The 19,981-nt window shown below is 41.8% G+C and overlaps 1 protein-coding gene and 1 non-coding gene across 4 annotated transcripts in view; one reads left to right on the plus strand and one right to left on the minus strand.

Moving 5' to 3' along the window:
* GARRE1 (granule associated Rac and RHOG effector 1) overlaps positions 1 to 19,981 on the plus strand; it is an 80,988-nt gene that overhangs the window by 34,240 nt on the left and 26,767 nt on the right. For all 3 annotated transcript variants that reach the window (XM_065925778.1, XM_065925780.1, XM_065925779.1), the window contains exon 3: positions 19,663 to 19,872. In XM_065925778.1, coding sequence (XP_065781850.1) covers positions 19,663 to 19,872 — 210 coding nt within the window. The remainder of the gene's footprint in view (positions 1 to 19,662; positions 19,873 to 19,981) is intronic.
* On the minus strand, positions 6,734 to 6,806 carry TRNAG-CCC (transfer RNA glycine (anticodon CCC)). The gene has a single exon. It is a non-coding gene; the product is annotated as a tRNA-Gly (tRNA).

The raw sequence follows: 19,981 nt of genomic DNA on the forward strand, positions 1-19,981 counted from the left end.
CAGACATTCTATAATAGTATATGAGTTCTTTGTGTAGTTCTGTGGTTTCTTCCAACATAACCCTTTAAGAATGTGAAAACCAGTTTTCCCTTGTAGACTTGTCTGTTGGACTGGATTTGGCCTGTTGCTGAATCTGCTGGTATAAATGTACACGTGTGTAATATCTTCCTTGGGTCATTCTGTTTTGAACCTATCCAAGTATATTTTTTATTTTCTGATTTTTTTCCTATGGTCATGGCATATATTCAGAGAAAGCATGATTTCGAAGTGTTTTAAAAAATGGCTTATCATAGTTTAAAGTATTTTTTTAAATTACACATGTAAATCATATATAAAGCATATTTTTTAAAAAATGTACTTCTCAAAAGAAACTCAAGCAGTAAAATTTAACACTACTGCTCGACTCTGCCATTCCATTCCTTTTCCCAGAAAGGATCACCGTTAACTAGGTTGGTGTGTGCCATTCTAGACTGCTGTGTTTGCATGCACAGATACACAGCTGTGACTTGTTTGTTTTATGTGAAGAACCAAGTTCAACTGCCTATGTGCTTGATTGCTGCTGGGCAGAGATGTGACAAGGGAGCACTTAGAGACTCTGCCTTCTCTGAAACAGTTGAACAGTATTAGGCCCAGGCTGTTACAGCTATCATCCTATAATGGCACAACCATCATTAGCTTTATTTAGAATTTCAGGCAAGAGTGGTTTGAAAAATGAGGCCACAGCCTCTTATTTTAGCATGAACATTACTGAGCTCTTCTTCAGGCCATGCCTCCACGTGCTGGAAGAGACAGAGCTAGGCCTCCAGGACCATTTCCCCTTCGACCCAATAGGGCACGTGTCCTTGTTCCCCAGGACAGGACAACTAGAGAAGGGTGAACTAACCCTGAGGACTTGGAGTTCAGTAATCCACTGGGTGCAGTAGCACTTAGCCGGTCCCTTCTGCTTTTCTGGGACCAGTGTGGACCATTTGAGCTAAGAAAGGGAAGTATTTCTTGTGTTTTGGAAGTTTGGCTTGACTTTCCCCATTGAAATGTGATTAGGATAGCTGGAACACTACCATGTTTTTGTGTATAATGGGCTAAACAGGCTTTCAGAATCTAAGCTGGAAACTAAGTGCTGTTGATGGGTTTTAGAATCTGTGCCTGTATTCTGGGTTTCAAACTGCTGACTTATAAGTAAATCCTAAAGTGTGATTGCCAAATGTAGGCCTGCAGACTTAACATTTTGCTCTTTCCACAGAACAGTATTTATTGTTTCTGGAATTTATGTACTGCCGTGGTCCCTCTCTGTCAGGATATTCACCAATTCAGATAGAATAGTTAGGCATTTTTTCCCCTGTGTTGACTTTTAAAGATTTTATCAGCAAGGCCCAGAGACGCTCTTTTGCATTCATCCTTGGGGAAAGAATCTGTGGTCTAACATTGATGAACTTGACTGACTAGGCAAGGACCTGTGCTTGGCAGCTGAGCCGAGGACTGTGGTTAAAGAAAGCCCTGAATTCAGTGTTCAAATGCTTGACCATTTTAAATCTGAGACATACTAATTCCACTGTCCTACCCCTCGAGGGGGCGAAAACATGCTTCTGATGCTCCCTGAGTTAAAGTCAGGTTTGGGATATGCTCACTGATTGACAGACCCTGCTGCCTGTGTCTAGGAACTGCAGTTGCTGACTGTGCTCTGGGGCGGGCAGGGTATACATGAGTCTTGTTCTGTCTGTATTCATTATTGACTCTACACCTTACATCAAGTGGTTCACCCTCATAATCTCACTGTTAGAGAAGTATGTTGTGAGTATTAACTAATGCTTGTGACACTGCTTATTATGGGGCATGGAATCAGAAAATGTGGGTTTAGAAAATGACTCTGCTTCTTATTGTCTGTGTGATGTTGAGCAAATCTTCTAACATCTAAGCCTCAGTTTGCCCATCTGTAAAATGGAATTACTACCCACCTTCACAAGAGTTCTTGTGAAGATCAGAAGCAATTAGTGTGTGAAATACTGTACCCAGTTAGTTGTCATCCCATGTTATTATTGCTTCCAGCATGGCCTGAAAGGTACTATTAGCCTTTCTCTGAAGTACAGAGCACAATTATGTACCAAGCCAGCATCAGAGAGGAATGTACAGCAGGTTGTTCTTCTCACTGGAACGCTTTTAGGTGGAAAAAGTTGCCACTCCTAGGACATTTGCTCTACTCCTTTCTTTCCTGCTTCCTTAGGCAGACCACCTCCTTTTCCCTTCTGCGTTATTGTCTCTTTGGGTGTTATAAGATGGCAACAGTATTATCTTGCTTCATGTAAAAACTGTCAGGATCTTTTCAGCATAAAAGCCCTTAGGGACCTCTTCTACCAGTAGTCACTGCTCTGTTACCTTGTAACTAGAATTCCCAGGTGGCGCAGTGGTAAAAAACCCACTTTGCCAGTGCAGGAGATGCAAGAGATGCAGGTTCGATCCCTGGGTCGGGAAGATCCCCTGGAGTAGGAAAGAGCTACTCACTCCAGTATTCTTGCCTGGAAAATTCCATGGACAGAGGAGCCTGTTGGGCTACAGTCCATGGGGTTGCAAAAGAGTCAGACATGACTGAGCAACTGAGCATGCATAGAATGGGGATACTCAGGGAAGGGAATGGAGAGGGATGTGGGACACTTGCAGTAGCTAGGAATTTTTGAACAAGCCAGTTGACAGTTCAGGTGGGATTTCCCCCCCTCTGGATTTATAGAAAATGTAGAGTTTACTTTGTATATGAACTGGAATGTTGTCTAAAATGAGAGATATGATCTTAATCAAGTGCTCTGTGGGGATTCCTTTGTATAAGTCTTGAACTATCAGTCCAGCCAAAATGAATTCAGGAAAAATATGGTTTTCCACGTTGAATTTGTTCATCATATAAAGCTTTGACATCCTACAGCATTTTTTAGAGGTAGGCCACATGAGACCTGCTGTCTCTATCTTTTCGAGTCTAGGGGCATCACCATTGGTGTGTTACTTCCAATTAAAGGCCAGGCTTCGTGAGTTGAGTGGCTGTGAGTTCTCTTTGGTTTTGTCTACCTCAGTTTTATTTGTCCTAAAAATCTGTTACCCTAACGGATACTGAGCCTTAGACTCATTTGCAAGCAGAACATATAGTTCATATTAAAGTATAGGCAGTCCTCTAACTAGGTTTTCTGTTTATTAGAAAGTCACAAATGTTAACTGCTTTTTACAAACATCTGTCACTCGTTTTAAATGAAATTACTTTTTCAGTACAAATATGTAAGTGAAAGAATGAAACTGACTTGTAGTTCATGTGTTCATTACACAGATGTATATTGCACATTTTGTTTGTGCCAGGCATAGAGGAAGCAGCAGGGAACAAGACAGAAGTGCCTCCTTTCATGCAGATAGAAGAGGACTGTGATCTTAGATACTTGGTTAGAAAAGGCATCAGTGAGAATGTGATATTTGAGAAAGAAACTGGGGGAGATGAAGAAGCAGGCCTTGATGATAGCCAGCAAAGAGGGTTCTGGGGAGAGGGGTCAAAGCTCCTGAGGCAGGAGCAAACTTGAGTGTGTGAAGAGCAGTGAGGGTCTGTTGTGGCTGAAACAGTGAGTGAAACAGACACAAGGGGTGAGGTCAGACAGGTGAAGAGGTCATCCTCTGCAGGGAGGATGAGGGGAGGGCAGCAAGACGAAGTGATGACATCTCTCCCCTTGCTTTCTTCACCACTTGGGAACTCTGGGGCTCTGGTTTCATGTTGGGGCCTCAGTATTGATACAGGGTTCCCAAGAGTTGTATGCCTTTAAAGGGACTTATTTTATATCTTCCAGCATTTTTAGTGACTTTCCAAGTACAATGTCCCTCAACATGTGCAGGGGATTGGTTCTAGAACCCCCTGTACTGAAATCTGAAGATTCTCAAGTCCCTTATATGAAATGGTATAATATTTATACAGAACCTACACACATTCCCATGTGTAATTTAAATAATCTCTAGATTATTTATAAAACTTAATACAGTTTAAATGCAGTGTTAATAGTTGTTAAATTCAGTGTAAATGTTATCTAATAGTTGCCTGCATGGCAGATTCAAGTTTTGCTTCTTGGAACTTTCTGGAATATTTTCCCCTGAATATTTTTGACCTGTAGTTGGTTGAATCTGCACACATGGAACTTGCAAATCAGAGGACCCCCTGTATCACCATATTATAAATAGACTTTAAATCAAGTCTTTATGTAATTGCACCTTGGCTTTCAGTTCTGTGCATTGACAGATATCTTTTCTATACTGTGTACCTATGAATCTGTTTGAAATAATTTATTTGTGAGCACTGACTCTTAAGGACCTTAATTCAGGCATTTTAACATTTATTTTGGATAGATGTATGCCAGAAATGCTGCAGAGCAACAGTAATGGAAAATATTAGAATCTAGTTTCAAAATGTGATTTTCATTAACCCTAATGGAATTAAATTTGCATAGTGGTTTTTTTTTTTCTTTTTTTTTTTTTGCCTAAAGGTAAAATTCAATGTTACTTCTTTCTTGTTTTGGCTAGTTGACCTTCCATAACAGATTATGGAGTAAGTGTTTTCTAACTATATGTGCCAAATGAAAATTCAGATTGCTGGTATTAATCAGAAACTCAAATTAATTTTATAAAAAAAGTATACAAATCCAGTTTTCAGTCTGCTAATTTCTGTCACTCTTCTTGGCTGTTCTTTTAACCAACTGAATCTGTTATCTAAATTGTCTTCAGATTTTAACTATTAGAAGAAGCTGTAATTGATTAGGCAGTTGAAATTTAGGTGATTGTGCAAAATTTCATTGTGAACAACAAATAAGATTTACTGCCTGCCCAGCCCATGTTTATGGGTAGAAGCCACTGGGGCCAGAGGGTATCAGCCACTTTGGAGGGATTGGACCCTTTGACTTTGATTTGTTAAGAAGTGCTTTGCACAAAAGAGACACAGATGTAAAGAACAGACTTTTGGACTCTGTGGGAGAAGGTGAGGGTGGGATGATTTGAGAGAGTAGCATTGAAACCTGTGTATTATCATATGTGAAATAGATAGCCAGTCCAGGTTCGATGCATGAGACGGGGTGCTCAGGGCTGGTGGCATGGGATGACCCTGAGGGATGGGATAGGGAGGGAGGTGGGAGGGGAGTTCAGGATGGGGAACACATATACACCCATGGTGGATTCATGTGAATGTATGGCAAAAACCACCACAATATTGTAAAGTAATTAGCCTCCAATTTAAAAAAAAAAGAAAAGAAAACTCAGTGCCAACAAGAATAAATAAAAGGATGGAAAAAGATAAAAAAGAAGAAAAGAAGTGCTGTGCAGCCCACTCATTATTCTGAAAATTGCTAATTAAAAGGAGAAAAATGAGGAAGTAAGCAAATTTCCTGCTTCTCCACTACAGACCTTTTTTTCAGGGTAACCAAATATAGCCCTAGTGGATGAGGGAAGTTTTCTTCTATTTAGAAAACTCTGAGTACTCTCCTGTGCAGAAAAGATGATACGATTAGAAAACTCACCATTTTGCAGACCATAATGAATTAATTGATTCAGGTGGTGGTCGTCAACAGTGGAGGATAAAATCATTTGATGAAACGCTGCTGGAGAGGAATCAGGCTTTTCTCAGCCAAATCCATTGGTCAACCTCAGCATCACTGAATCGGAGACAACCATGTGATTGTGTCTCCTGGTAAGAACTATACAGCACTCCCATAATGCAGTCTTATACTTATCCCTCTTTCTGCCATATCCTGGGGTGGGAAGGACCCTGAAATGATCTAATCAAGCCTCTAGAAGGAATTACCACTCTATAGGAAATGTGGGGTGTGGTGGAACAAGTTACATAACACCTTAAGGGAGCAATCACAGTCAGACAAATCCAGAAAGTGGCATATTCCATAGGCAGTTGACCTGATTTGTTCAGCAAGTCTAGTAGCATGAAGAAAAATTCAGTAGAGAGATAAGAGATACAAATTAAAGGGAGAATTGAGATAAAACAACCAAATAAAATGAGCTTTTTGGAGTTGAAATTCAAACCGGAAAAAAAAAAAAAAGACTTTTATTTTGGCTACACCACATAACTGATGGCATTTTAGTTCCTTGACCCCGGGTCCTCAGCGGTGAAAGCGTGGAGTCCTAAGGACTGGGCTGCCAGGGAATTCCCCCCAAAAAGACATTTTAAAAGATAAGTTGGGAATTTTGAACATGTATTGGGTCTTGGTTGATTGGGATTTGCTCCAAAACATTCCAGCAGAATAAGGTAGAGTTGGGGAGAAGGATGAAAAAAACATGGCAAAATGTTTTTAGTTGTTGAAGCTTTTTGATGGGTGCATGGGGGGGGTTGTTATACTCTGTTTTTGTGTATGGTTAGACATTTTCCAAGTTTAAGAAAAGGGAGAGAGAAACTTATGACTACATGACAGGAGTAATGTATCAGGAACACCCAATAAATAATTACATTTCATGGAGTGATTTGTTCATATGAAGTAGTCTTCTAACAGAAACGAAAGTATTTAGGAAAACTCCTGTGTTCTGTCACAGAATACTCCTCTGGCACTCTGGTCCTAAGTTTGTTGTTGGGGGGTTTTCCTATACAAAGCAATTTGGGATCATTTCTAATATGTTTATATATATACATATATAAACATATTAGTGTGGAATCTTTGATTTTCACTGCAGCGTGTGGAATCTTTAGTTGCAGCATGCAAACTCTTAGTTGTGGGCATGTGGGATCTAGTTCCCTGACCAGGGATCGAACCTGGGACCTTTGCATTGGGAGCACAAAGTTTTAGCCACCAAACCACCAGGGAAGCCCCAGTTCTAACACTTTTTCCTGGAGTTAGCATCAGATCCCACAGTTAATGGCACAGTCCCACAAGATTCCCCCTACCCCCTCTTAGATACCAGTTACAAGTCCAGGGTGTTACCTGTGTTTCTTAACAACTGGCTATAAATCAAAAGATTCCCATGACCCTTCCACAGATTTGATTAATTTGTTAGAACAGCTCACAGAACTCAGAAAAAAACTCACTCAATTATAAAAGAATGTAACTTAGGAACAGCGAGATGAAAGTTTGTGGTAAATGGTGTGAGCTTCCATGCCCTTTCCAGGCCTGCTACCCTCCCAGCACCTGCACCTGGTCTTTATCCCAGAATCTTTCTGAACCTCATCCTTTTGGCATTTCTGAACCTTCATTTCACTGGTGTGGTTGATTCAGTTTTGGTTGTTGGTGATTCTCTCTCTAGCCTCTTCCCTTCTCCAGAGGGGTTGGGCTGAAAGTTTCAAACTTGGTTCCCCTGGCAACCAGCTCCTATCCTTAGGGACTTCCCAAAAGTCTCCTTAAACCCAAACTCAGGTATGGTTGAAAGAGGCTTGTTATGAATAACAAAAGATACTTTCTCTCTCTTATCACTTAGAAAATTCCAAGGGTTTTAGGAGCTGTGTGCCGGGAACCATGGAAAAAGACCAAAATACATATTTATTATTAATCACAATATCAGAGAGTATTATTGAGTAAGGTATAGTGATGAGAAAAAAGGCAAGTGCTTTTCAGAAAAAAATGAAGGAAATAAAAGTAAATCAAGGAAGAAAATGATGAGAATAGAGAAAAGATACCTCTGAAGGCAGGACCTCAGCAGCAAGTAGGAGTCAAGGAAAGAATGCTGTGCTTGCAATTCTGGTGACTAAAGTGGCAGTGTTACTTTCTTTTAGAAGAATATAATTTAATATTTCATAGTTACTAAAGAGTCATAGTTACTAAAAAGACAAGATGGCAGAGGAATAGGACGGGGAGACCACTTTCTCCCCCACAAATTCATCAAAAGATCATTTGAATGCTGAGCAACTTCCACAAAACAACTTCTGAACACTGGTGGAGGACCCCATGCATCCAGAAAGGCAGCCCATTCTCTTCAGAAGGAGGTAGGACAAAATATAAAAGACAAAGAGACAAAAGAGTTAGGGATGAAGCCGTGTCCTGGGGAGGGAATGGTGAAGGAGAGGTTTCCACACAGTAGGAAACCCTCTCACAGGCGGGTCTGTGGGGAGGCAATGTAACTGGGAGAAGAAAAAAAAAAAGAAACCCACAGAATACAAGGTAACCACTATTGTGGAAAAGATAACTTTCCCAGAAAGGCTGTAACCTAACAACCAGGTTCTGTGAGCCTGGCCTGCTCACAGAACAAAGGATTGAGCGAATACCAAAGGAGAGCTAGCTGTGTACCGGCCCCTACCCGCCCGGAGGCAGAGAGGCAGGCTTGCAACAACCAGAGCCAGAAAGCAAGGGGCTGCCACCAGAACTTCCACAGGATTGGGGAAACAGACTCTTGGAGGGCACAAACAAAACCTTGTGCACATCAGGATCCAGGAGAAAGGATTAGTGACCCCACAAGAAACTGACCCAGACATGCCCATGCCAGCAGAGGCATGGGTCGGCGGTGGCCTGCTGCAAGGTCGGAGGCACTGAGTGTAGCAGGGCGTGCATGGGACCTTTGAAGGTCATCATTGTCTTCATTACCTCCACTGAAGTTTGGCCTCAGGTCAAGCAACAGGCAGGGAACACAGTCCCGCCCATCAACAGAAAATTGGATTAAAGATTTACTAAACAAGGCCCTGCCCATCAGAACAAGACCCAGTTTCCCCCTCAGTCAGTCTCTCCCATCAGGAAGCTTCCATAAGCCTCTTATCCTTATCCATCAGAGAGCAGACAGAATGAAAACCACAGTCACAGAAAACTAACCAAACTGATCACGTGGACCACAGCCTTGTCTAACTCAACGTAACTATGAGCCATGCCACCTTACTATGAGTAAGGCCACCCAAGATGGACGGGTCATGGACAGGTCATATTTCTGACAAAATGTGGTTCACCGGAGAAGGGAATGGCAAACCACTTCAGTATTCTTGCCTTGCGAACCCCGTGAACAGTATTAAAAGGCAAAAAGGTATGATTTTGAAAGATGAACTCACCAGGTTGGTAGGTACCCAATATGCTACTGGAGAAAAATGGAGAAATAACTCCAGAAAGAATGAAAAGATGGAGCCAAAGCAAAAACAACACCTAGTTGTGGATGTGACAGGTGATGGAAGTAAAGTCCAATGCTGTAAAGAGCAGTATTGCATAGGATCCTGGAATGTTAGGTCCAAATATCAAGGCAAATGGGAAGTGGTCAAACAGGAGATGGCAAGAGTGAACATTGACATTTTAGGAATCAGTGAACTAAAATGGCCTGGAATGGGTGAATTTAACTCAGATGACCATTATTTAGGTCTACTCTTGTAGACAAGAATCCCTTAGAAGAAATGGACTTAGCCATCATAGTCAACAAAAGAGTCGAAAATACAGTACTTGGATGCAATCTCAAAAACGATAGAATGTTCTCTGTTTGTTTCCAAGGCAAACCATTCAATATCACAGTAATCTGTAGAGTGCAGATTCTTGACTGTAGCTCTGTACTGCCTCTCAGCAAAACAATGGTTTGACCCCATGAACTGAAGAAAGTTAGCTCTCTCTCTCTCTGGTCATGACTGGATACAGGGGCTCACACAGTGCTGAACAGACCCAGACTGTCTCCGTGCCAGAGTTGCCAACACCTCTGTTCTCTCCCAGGTTCTGACAAAAGTTCTGGAACTCAATCTGAAAGGCTTGACTTGGGTCACTTGCCTGTCCTTGGGCCTTGTGGGCAGAAAGGTTAAACTAACACATTGACTGGTCAGGCCTGACTCTGTGCCCACTTTTGGTGCTGGGGTATCCCCAGACTGAGAGCGCAAGGGAAGCAGTTACCTAAAAGCCACGAGACTAGATGTTGGAGAGACCACACTGCAGGTTCCAGGTGGAGCATGCCAGAGGATGTGATGGGGAACATATTTATGATCCTGGAAACACCTGCTGAATTGTTTTGTTTTCAGGGTTTTAGCAGTTTATTATGTCTTGTATGAAGCCTTCAGTTATGTCTCTTAGTAAAGTTTCATAATTTCCTTTCTAGTGGCTGTGTGTATTTTTAACATTCTTAACTAATCTTTATTTTAGTTACTACCGTGAATGAAATTTTACTTATTTTTTTGGCTATGCTGGGCCTTTGTTGGTGTGCGGGCTCTTCTCTAGTTGTGAGCAGGGGCTACACTCTAGTTGTGGTGTGTGGGCTTCTCGTTGCAGTGGTTTCTCTTGTCGTGGAGTGTGGGCTCTAGGGTTCTCGAGCTCAGTAGGTGGGGCGCGTGGGCTCGATAGTAGTGGTGCTTGGGCATGTGGGATCTTCCTGGACCCAGGGATTGAACCAGTGTCTTCTGCATTGGCAGGCAGATTCTTTACCACTGAGCCACCAGGGAAGCCCAGGATGAAATTTTATTTGAAAGTTTTTTTCTGTAGCATAGGAACACCCTTGATTTTTTAAATTTTTGTCTTATCTCCTGCTCTGTGGCTGGACTCAATAATTCTGATGTTTCAGTTGGTTTATTTGGGGTTTTTTGGTATATGTGATCATGTCATCTATATATATCTTCTCCTTTCCAGTAGTTACATATTGTGTTGCATTGAACATAGGTTTTACTTTTACTTTTTGGCCACGCCGCATGGCTTGTGGAATCTTCTCTGACCAGAGACTGAACCCAGTCCGTGGCAATGAAAGCCCAGAAATCCTAACCACCAGACCACCAGGGAACTCTCTATCAGCATAGGTTTTAATATATAAAACAATGAGCTTTAAGAATGAGCACCTTTTTTCTTTTTTTTTTTAAGAATGAGCATCTTTGTTTTGGTTCTCATTTTAATGAGAATGCTTTGGATATACTACTATTGATTATTAATTTTAATTAATTAGTTTTATTTTGTATGTGATGCTTACTTATGGTAAAAAATACAAACATTTCTGAATGCCATAAGTTCACTTCTCCAAAGGTCATGCTTCTCTCTTCCAGCTCCATCCCAGTCCCACGTAGAACCACTATTAACTGTTTCATGTATCTGGGCAGAAAACCACAAGTAGGTACACATACACAAACATACAGGGAAAATACACCTTTCTAGGCCCTTATATATAGCCTTAATTCCCTCAATAGCATACCTGTTAATTACAGTATTGGTTCTCAGTTTGAAAGAATAAGCCTACAGTTCCAAGGCATGAGATGTTATACCTGATTCTTCATTCTGGGCAAGTGTGTCACTCGCAGGAAAGCCTTGCATGGTTTACAGCCTTTCTTTCTCCAGAAGAGTTGTTATCTCCCCCCAGCCTGTTGGGGATATCACCCTCAAAGTAAGTCAGGGTTGCAGCTGGTGTCCATGGGCTGGCTGCAGAAGAGCTGTCCAGGGAAAGAAAGCGGGAAGAGTTCACGGGTAATAACATTTGCACATAGATGCTTCCATGATGTCTTGCCCTCAGCTCTTCAGTCAACATGCTGCCCTTGGCCTAGATTGGTGCTTTTATGTGGAGAGTAGCAACTGCTTTTTTTCTTCTTTCAACAAATATGTACAGAAAGATTGTCCGCTTTGTGCCAGGCATTGAGAATGTGACTGGGAGCAGAACAGAAGAGCCCACCACACCACATTCAGCTTAACTCCTAGGTAGTAGTGAAAATCACTCAGTCGTGTCCGATTCTTGTGACCCCATGGACTGTAGCCCGAAAGGTTCCTCTGTCCTTGGGATTCTCTAGGCAAAAATACTGGAGTGGGTTGCCATTTCCTTCTCCATAACTCCTAGTTAGGGAAACAGACAAAAAATAAATGGCCCATACAAACCTAATGCCAGGTAGTGAGAGGTACTATGAAGAAAAAGAATGATGAAGAGAGGTAGAAGAAAGACCTCTCTGCGGATGGAACATTGAGCAATGCCTGTCTGAAAAATAGAAGGATGCTCCAGGTAGGGTAGTGGTTCATTTGCAAATAGGGTCAGGGTGGGCCTCCTTCAAAGGATTCTTGGCATTGTCTAAAAGTCCAGTGGTTAGGACTTGGTGCTTTCACTGCTGGGCCCTGGGTTTGATCCCTGGTTGGGGAATTAAGGTTCCACAACATGGAATTTTGCATGGTATAGCCAAAAGAATAACCAACTCTGGAGGGTTTTTTGTTTGCTTTTGTTTTTTTCAGGAATATTGTTCTTGAAAATTGAACTATACTTCCCAACCTCCCTTACAACTAGGAGTGGTCACTTGAGTAAGTTCTGATTCATGAAGATGTAACTGGAGATTTTGGATGAGACTATGAGGAAGTTTCCTTAGGGAAAAAGGGTGCTCCCTTTTCCTCACTCCCCCCAGTTTTTTACTGTCTAGAATGCAGGCACAATGGCTGAAGGTCATTTAATTATTTAGAACTGTGAGGTAATTTAAGTATATTCAAGTCTTGTGTGAGGATGAAGGGCAGAAAGATGGAAACTGGGCTCCCTCTGATACCCAGGAGCCCTCATTCTAGCTCTGGACTGCCAAACCCTAGATTTATTTTCACCTTTGTTGTTCACATTGCTAAGTTGTGTCGGACTCACTGCAGCCCTATGGACTGCAGCACACCAGGCTTTTCCGTCCTCCACCATCTCCAGGAGTTTGCTCAAATTCATGTCCATTGAGTCAGTGATGCTATCTAACCATTTCATCCTCTTTCATCCCCTTCTCCTGCCTTCAGTCTTCCTCAGCATCAAGGTCTTTTCCAGTGAGTTGGCTCTTCGCATCTGGTGGTCAAAGTATTGGAACTTTGGCTTCAGCAACAGTCCTTCCAATGAATATTTAGGGCTGATTTCCTTTAAGATTGCCTGGTTTGATCTCCTTGCTGATTTTCATCATAGAAAGAAGTAAACATTGATTTTATATAAGCCACTGCATTTGTTGTTGTTGTTATGTGTAGATAAAACTAATCCTAATTGAAAGGAAGCAGGAAGATCAGTTAAGAGGCTTTTACAGTAATCCAAGCAAGAGATGACTGTAGCTTGGAATAGAATGGTAGCAGAGAGGGTAACTAGCAGCAGTTCTGCTTTTTTTTTTTAATGTGGTAAACTGTACATAGCATAAATGTTGCCATCTTAACAGTTTTGAAGCATACAGTGGCATTAAGTACATTAATATTTTTTGTAGCCATCAACCACTGTCCACCTCCAAAACTTCATCTTCCCAAACTGAATCTCTGCCCATTGAGCAGTAACTGCCCCTCCTCCTTTGTCTACCATAATTGACATGGACATAGTTCCTGTCACTGGCCTTTCACTGTTTCATGTCCTGGATGATAGTTTATAATTATACTTATTAGTTATGTAAAGATGTATAGTAATGTAGCTAAAATATAAAACTTCCTATGTGTGTTGCATGGTAATAAATTTTTGATATATTTTATTTTGGAAAACAGACTAAAACAACATATGAAAGTAAAAGTTGCTGAGTTGTGTCTGACCCTTGGCAACCCCATGAAATATATAGTCCATGGAATTCTCCTGGCCAGAATACTGAAGTGGGTAGCCTTTCCCTTCTCTGGGGATCTTCCCAAACCAGGGATCGAACCCTGGTCTCCCGCATTTCAGGTGGATTCTTACCAGCTCAGCCACCATGAAAGCCCAAGAATACTCGAACGGGTAGCCTATCCTTTCTCCAGTGGATCTTCCCAATCCCAGGAATTAAACTGGGGTTTCCTGCATTGCAGGCAGATTCTTCACCAACTGAACTATCAAGGAAACCCCAAAACAACATAAAATGATCTAATTTTGGAAAAAAAGAGAAAAACAGTTTCAAATGTAGGCTATATTGCAAACGTAATCAGTGGTTGTATCTATTTAGTATATCTGATACTGTTTTTTTATTGAGCTTATGTTTTCCTCTTAAGATATTTGCAATGAATATGTATTACTGGTGTAAAAGTTTCTGTGGATCACAGTGCTTGGCCTGTAAAGCAGGAGTTTAGAAACTGTGTCTGATGATATTGTTCCCAGCAGTAAAGCAGCTTATCAGGGGCAGAATGTAATCTTGTCTGAATGATTAACGTTTGCTGTTGGCTCATCCATCCTTGGGCATGTGTTAGCTTTCTCTTCTCGCTAGTTCTTTCTCCTTTACATAGCATGGCAGCTTCTTTGTGCTCTGGGTTGATACCAACTGCAAAGAGATTATTGTTTTGTTAATTGCTTTAAAAAACAAAAAGTTTAAACACTCACTGTTAATCAGTTTTTAGGTCAGGCTATACATCTTAGTTTCATGGTTTTTACTTTTTTTTTTTTTTTTGGTTGAGCTTGGTTTTTACATTTTCATACTGTAATTTAATCTCCATAAAGTACTTTCCATAGTCCAGGCATGGTCTGCTGCATTCTCTATTTCTCTGGAGACACATTTAGGTTCTTATATCACATTCCGTTCTGTTGGTTAGGTCATTATGTAATAACTGTGGAATTATCATAAGGACAAAAGATTGAGAACACTTGGAACCAACTGTAATGTTTAAGGTACAAGTAAGTTTTGAAGAGAAAGAAATGATTGAATGACTTTGAAATTTCTAATAAAAGCCACCAATCCGGATTGACTTCATTTCATTCATTCTTGACTTTTAAACTGATCAGAAGTAAATACTAGAACCCAAATGTTTGACACTATGGCATATGCGACATTTCTACTTGTTCGTCACTTTGCAGGGGTATGAGAAAGATGATTTGTTCAGTGACTTTGAGTAGAAAATGAATTTAGACATTGTGTGTATTGATGTGAAAATCAGAAGGTGTGTCACAGATGGGGTGGACTTGGGCAGTCTGTAATTTCAACACGTGGGGATATAGTAAGGGCTGAGTAAGGCTGTGGCCCTGGAAGAGGAGTAACTAAAATTTTGAAAATATTCTAGGAAGGTAGAATTGACCAAGGTTGTATAGAAAGGGTGGTCTTTTGGGGCTCAAAACAGGATGACCTTAAACTAAAATCTGTTTTAATGAATAAAATAGAAAAATCACTGAAAAGAAAAGGTTTCCTGGTTATAGCCATAAAGATAACCCCCTATATAGGTCCATTTATAGAGGCATGGGAAAGTGAACATGTACCCTTTTCCTCCACCATCAGCAATTCCGAGAAAACAAGGTTTTATTTCAGTAGATGCTCAGTGGCTGTTTACAATCCAGAATGCTCCATGGATATTTGGAAGCAGTAGTGGCAAGGTCACTTATTGTCTATATTCAGGAGTTGGGCTTTTATGAGGAATTTAAGTCATACCAAAATATTTCTTTCTCTCTCTCTCTTTTTTTCCCCTTCTTTTTTAAAGCTGTGCCACTGCATGGCATGTGGCATCATAGTTCCCCGACCAGGGATCAAACCCATACTTCCTGCAGTGGAAGTACAGAGTCCCAACCACTGGACTGCCAGTGAAGTCCCTAAGATGTTTCTCTTAATGAAGCTCTGATAATAGCCTCATATTGCCCCAAATTCCATACAGTTGGGATGCTTTGAGATGAATGGGTTTGTTTTTTTTTTAAATTCAGATGCCAAGGGTAAGATTAAGTCTGATTGCTTTCTTCATAATTCTTGAATGAGACTGATGGGCTGAAGGCCGACATAGATGTTTTGGGGCTTGGAATTCCTTAAGAGGTAACAGAAATTGCTCCTTTTCCCAAGCTCCATGTGCCCTCTCCCATTTTATCATTGCTGTTTGCAACCAGTCTTAGCTGTTGTCTGCTATGCAAATCATGAACTTCAAGACTCCTGCCACCCTGAAGTGCCGCAGACAATTGTTAAGTTTGTTGCAGTACCTTTCCCACTGTCAGAGAAGACTGAGCCATGCCTCTCAGTCTTTGTTCATCAGGGTTCCTGCACAGGGGTCCCCTCCCCTTCGTGACATCCTTAGCCACTGTTGTGACTACCTCCTGGATCTTGTCATATGAAAATAGCACAGCCTGGTGGTTAGAACAGTTTTTGGAGTTAGACTCAGTGTCAGATCCCTACTGTACCTCTTATTACCTGCTTGACATTGGAGCAAGTTTCTTTCTCTAAGCCTTGGTGTTGTTATCTGTAAAATGGATCAATTGCTCTCACCCCACAGTCTCACTTCACTGCATGTAAAGTGCTTGATATGGGTTAAACACTCAGTAATTAGCTCTTGATTGACGTGGAATTCTGTAGCTCCAGTGACATTTTAATCTCACTGACCACTCATTTGTGCTTCAGTTTGCTACATCTGTTCTGCATCTTCATGGGATCCCGTAATCCAGGAAATGGTCTCCCTGTGGAAGAGAAAGTTGAGACAGCCCTGGTCTGGTGGTTAAGACTCTGCACTTTCAATGCATGGGCCATGGGTTCAGTTCCTGGTTGGGAAACTTAATTCCCACATGCTGCTCTGTCAATATATAAGTAAATAGATGCAACTTTAAAAATAAAATTAAAGAGAAAGTAACTGTCCTAGGCCCTTGGGTCACATGTTTTCAGATTCATAACTTTAGAGTCTCTATTGCTTTCCAGGTTTCTCAGGAAGACCCCAAGGACTGGCACATTCCTGGGTCAGGAAGGATGGAGCCTGTGACAGGAAGGAAGCTGGGCTAAGACAGGAGATATTGTATAGAAAAGGTGGGCAGAGGCAGGCTGGAGGTTGAGCTCAGTCCTCTCTCCAGAGAAGGTGGTATTTATACTTCTGTTACTTAGGTACACTTGCAGAATAGCTCTATTCATTCTTTAGATAGCTTTTCCAAGGTTCAGAGTAACCATCATTTTGATTGGCTTTTTAGTGAATTGTTTACAACACAAATATTTTATTACAACCATAATTTGTGCTCCGTACTTCATGAGCTGGGGGAGGGAGATGCTGAGGCCTTATTTTTTCCACTTCTTATATATAAGGAGGAAATTTAAGTTAGACGTCTCATCCAAAGTCAAGCATGTGAGAAGTGGTGGCGGCAACATTCCGAAGGTCCCGCTTCTAAAACTGACCACCATCTCTCCCCATTTATTCCTGCAGCAGCGGTGTCCTCTTTCCACCATCCTGCCCTCAACAGCAAGAGGACCCTCCCTAACCCCCAGCCTGCCATTGGCAGCATGATCAGCGTGTCCTCTTCCGGGCCCAGGACCCTGCGTCAGGCCTTCAGAGGCCATTCCTAGAACTTCCCTTCAGATGGGACGGACAGGATACTCACCTTGTTCCCGTGCTCTTTTCCTCAGAGAGCCTTTTCCTTCCCACCTCGCCCCTCAGTGTTCCTTCTCCAGTAGCCCCTGACTTTGCACATCCCACTGTTAGAAGGTAACCCTCAGAACAGTGACTTGTTCACTGTGTTTCTTATAGTATCCTCTAGCTTTTTTTGTGCTTTGTACATATTATGTGTACATATTATATATGTGTAATATGTGTACATATTACACATTTGTTGAAGAATGAATGACTCAGTTGTGTCTGTCAGAAGCTGAAAGAATATGAGCCCAGGGCAGATGGCGCATGGCATGTCACTTCTCTCTCCCTGCTCCTCCCTCAGCCGCAGCCTGCCAAGAGGTCACGGAAGAAGGACGGGGAAGAGTTTGTGTGCCTGAGGACTTGGCTTCAGTCCTCCTGGGTTTGCTCTGTGTGGAGCTTCAGAACACCGTGGCATTCTGGCCTAAGCCAGTTAGGGTTGAGCTTCCGTCATGTGTCTGGTTTCAGTGTTGCCAGCACACAGCTGTCTCCAGGCGTGTAGATCTTGTTGAGGGCAAGGTGCATGCTGGCTAAGGGCATAGACACTTGAGTCAAGTGAGCCCTCTGCCAAATTCAGTTTGTGTCCCCTTGGCAAAGTGTCATAACCTTTCTGTGCCTTAGTCTTACTGTTTGTGAAATGGGAATGGCCTCACATGGTTGTTCCTAGGATTGAATGAGAGAATCTATGTGAAATCTTTCGAACAAGTGAGGTGCATGCTGAGCGTTCAAGCTGGCTGATACTGTGTGCAGTGCTAATTAAATCCTTCTTCTTCTGTTTGTGTCACAAGTTCCAGGTTACTAGGTCTGTTTACTCTGTGTGGCTCACTCTGCCCATCTCTGAGGGGGAAGAGCTTTGAGGGAGTAAGTGGAAACCCAGGGGGTTGGGGTGGGAATTCAGCCTGTTTTTCTGATTGTTCCCTGTAGAGGGAGGATGCTGTGATGTGAGATTTATGTGTTTGTTTTAGTTTTGTCCTGGTGATTTCCACAGGGGAAAATAATTCAGAGGGAGTAAGTGTCACCACTGGGAACTTGCCAGACTCTCCTCCAGGAGGAAGAGCTCTGCCTAGTGCGGGTAGGGAAGGGCAGCATCTGAAATGTGTGCTGGGAGGTGAGAGGTCCAAGGTGGGCTCTTATTTCTGCCTGCTTCAGAGGACAGTAACAGGCCAAAGTGTGGGCACTGGGGTTGAATTTTAGTTCCTTGTAAAAGACAGTGGAAACCTTCACCATGTCCCCAAGGCAGTGCATGAAATACTGGCAACATTGGGCCCTCTGCTGTTCTCCAGTTGGATAAATCGCACACTCATGAAGTAACTTTTTGTCAGTAAACCACTCTATAGGCCAATGAAATATGAAATACTTTCCATTAAAAATATTTTGAGGGACTTCCGTGGCAGCATTGTGGTTTAAGACTCTCTGCTTTCAATGTCATAATTCAGTCCCTGGTTGGGAAACTAAGATCCCACATGTCACATGGCATGGCCAAAATGTATATATTTTTTAATGTTACGGGGCATGTAAAAAAGTTTCAATAAAGTTTTGTTGTTATTGTCACATTTACTATGGATAAAACAACTAAAAGATGAGGGAAAATGTCAGTAATCTGGAAAGTGTTCAAGTTGCTTTGCAAGTAGCAAATTCTTAACTCCTTTAAAGAAAAAAGAAATAGGAAATTGTAGAGAATACCTTGTAGCTGGAATTAACACAAGAAAGCAAACAGAGAACAACAAACAGTGTCAGAGAATAGCTCTTGCCAGTACCAGAGGTTGGCAGATAAGGCACATTTGTATCTTCTGTTGGTGGTATGTTGTATGTTTTTAGTACACATATTTTTATAATTATATATTAATAGTATATATTAACATAGCATTACATATTTAGTAGTTTTTAAAGTGAATTTTCTGCTTTCATGGACTGTTGTATCAATCAGCTATACTAGTATTAAGCAAATGGTTTTCTCCTGTTCTGACACATGGATTTACCAGTATGTTTTGTTAACTCTGAATAAACAGGTCTGTCGGCTTTGTTTCATAAGACTGGAAATATGACATACAGCTATGTTAATAACTATGTAATTACTATGTTAATAACGCTGTTACTAAATAACCTGTATCTTTGGATTCCATTTCCAGTGGATATGTTCTTATAGTCAAACTGACTTTTCAGATTTCTAATCATCTGGCTTTTCTTCTGCCCTCTGCATACTGTGTGGACAGAATTGGAATTGTGGCTTGCTGTGATTCCACTGGAGCTCACAGACAATCAGGGTTGGTGTGAGCAAGAGTCCACATGAGGAGAGTGGAGGACAGGAGTGAGGGAGGCTGGGTGGGAAGTGGGGAGGTCCATTCAAACCTTGAGGTTGGCAATTTGGTTATAAAGTTTTGACTTCTAGGCACCGGGCCACCCAGGTCCAAATGTGAGAACAAAGGCAGATCCTTCTAAAGCATGGTGACTTTGTAACTTCCATGTGATTTCAGAATTCCAGTTAATTGTTACCTCTACTCAAATTGATAGTTGAGAATTTATTGCAGTAATGCAGTAGCAACCCACAACCTGAAAGTCCCTGACTCTCTTGTCTTCACAGGTATTGGGACGATGCTTCTTGACAGTGGTGCAGGTCCATTTCCAGTTTTTGACCCAGGCGTTACAGAAGGTACAGCCCGTGGCTCACTCTTGCTTTGCTGAAGTTGTTGTGCCAGAAAAAAAGAACAGCAGCAGTGGCGGCGGCTTGTCTGGCATGGGCCACACATCGGAACTGGAGGAAGCAGTGCGATCCTGGCGAGGGGCTGCTGAGGTAACCCTGACTCTGGGGAGATCAGTGCCCTTTGTTCAGATAGGAGAGGCTCCAGAGGGCCTTTGCCTGTTGGTTCTTAAAAAGGCCTTTTTATGTAGAAGTGTGGTTT

The sequence above is a fragment of the Muntiacus reevesi genome, chromosome 2, assembly GCF_963930625.1.
Source record: "Muntiacus reevesi chromosome 2, mMunRee1.1, whole genome shotgun sequence".
Lineage (NCBI taxonomy): Eukaryota > Metazoa > Chordata > Mammalia > Artiodactyla > Cervidae > Muntiacus > Muntiacus reevesi.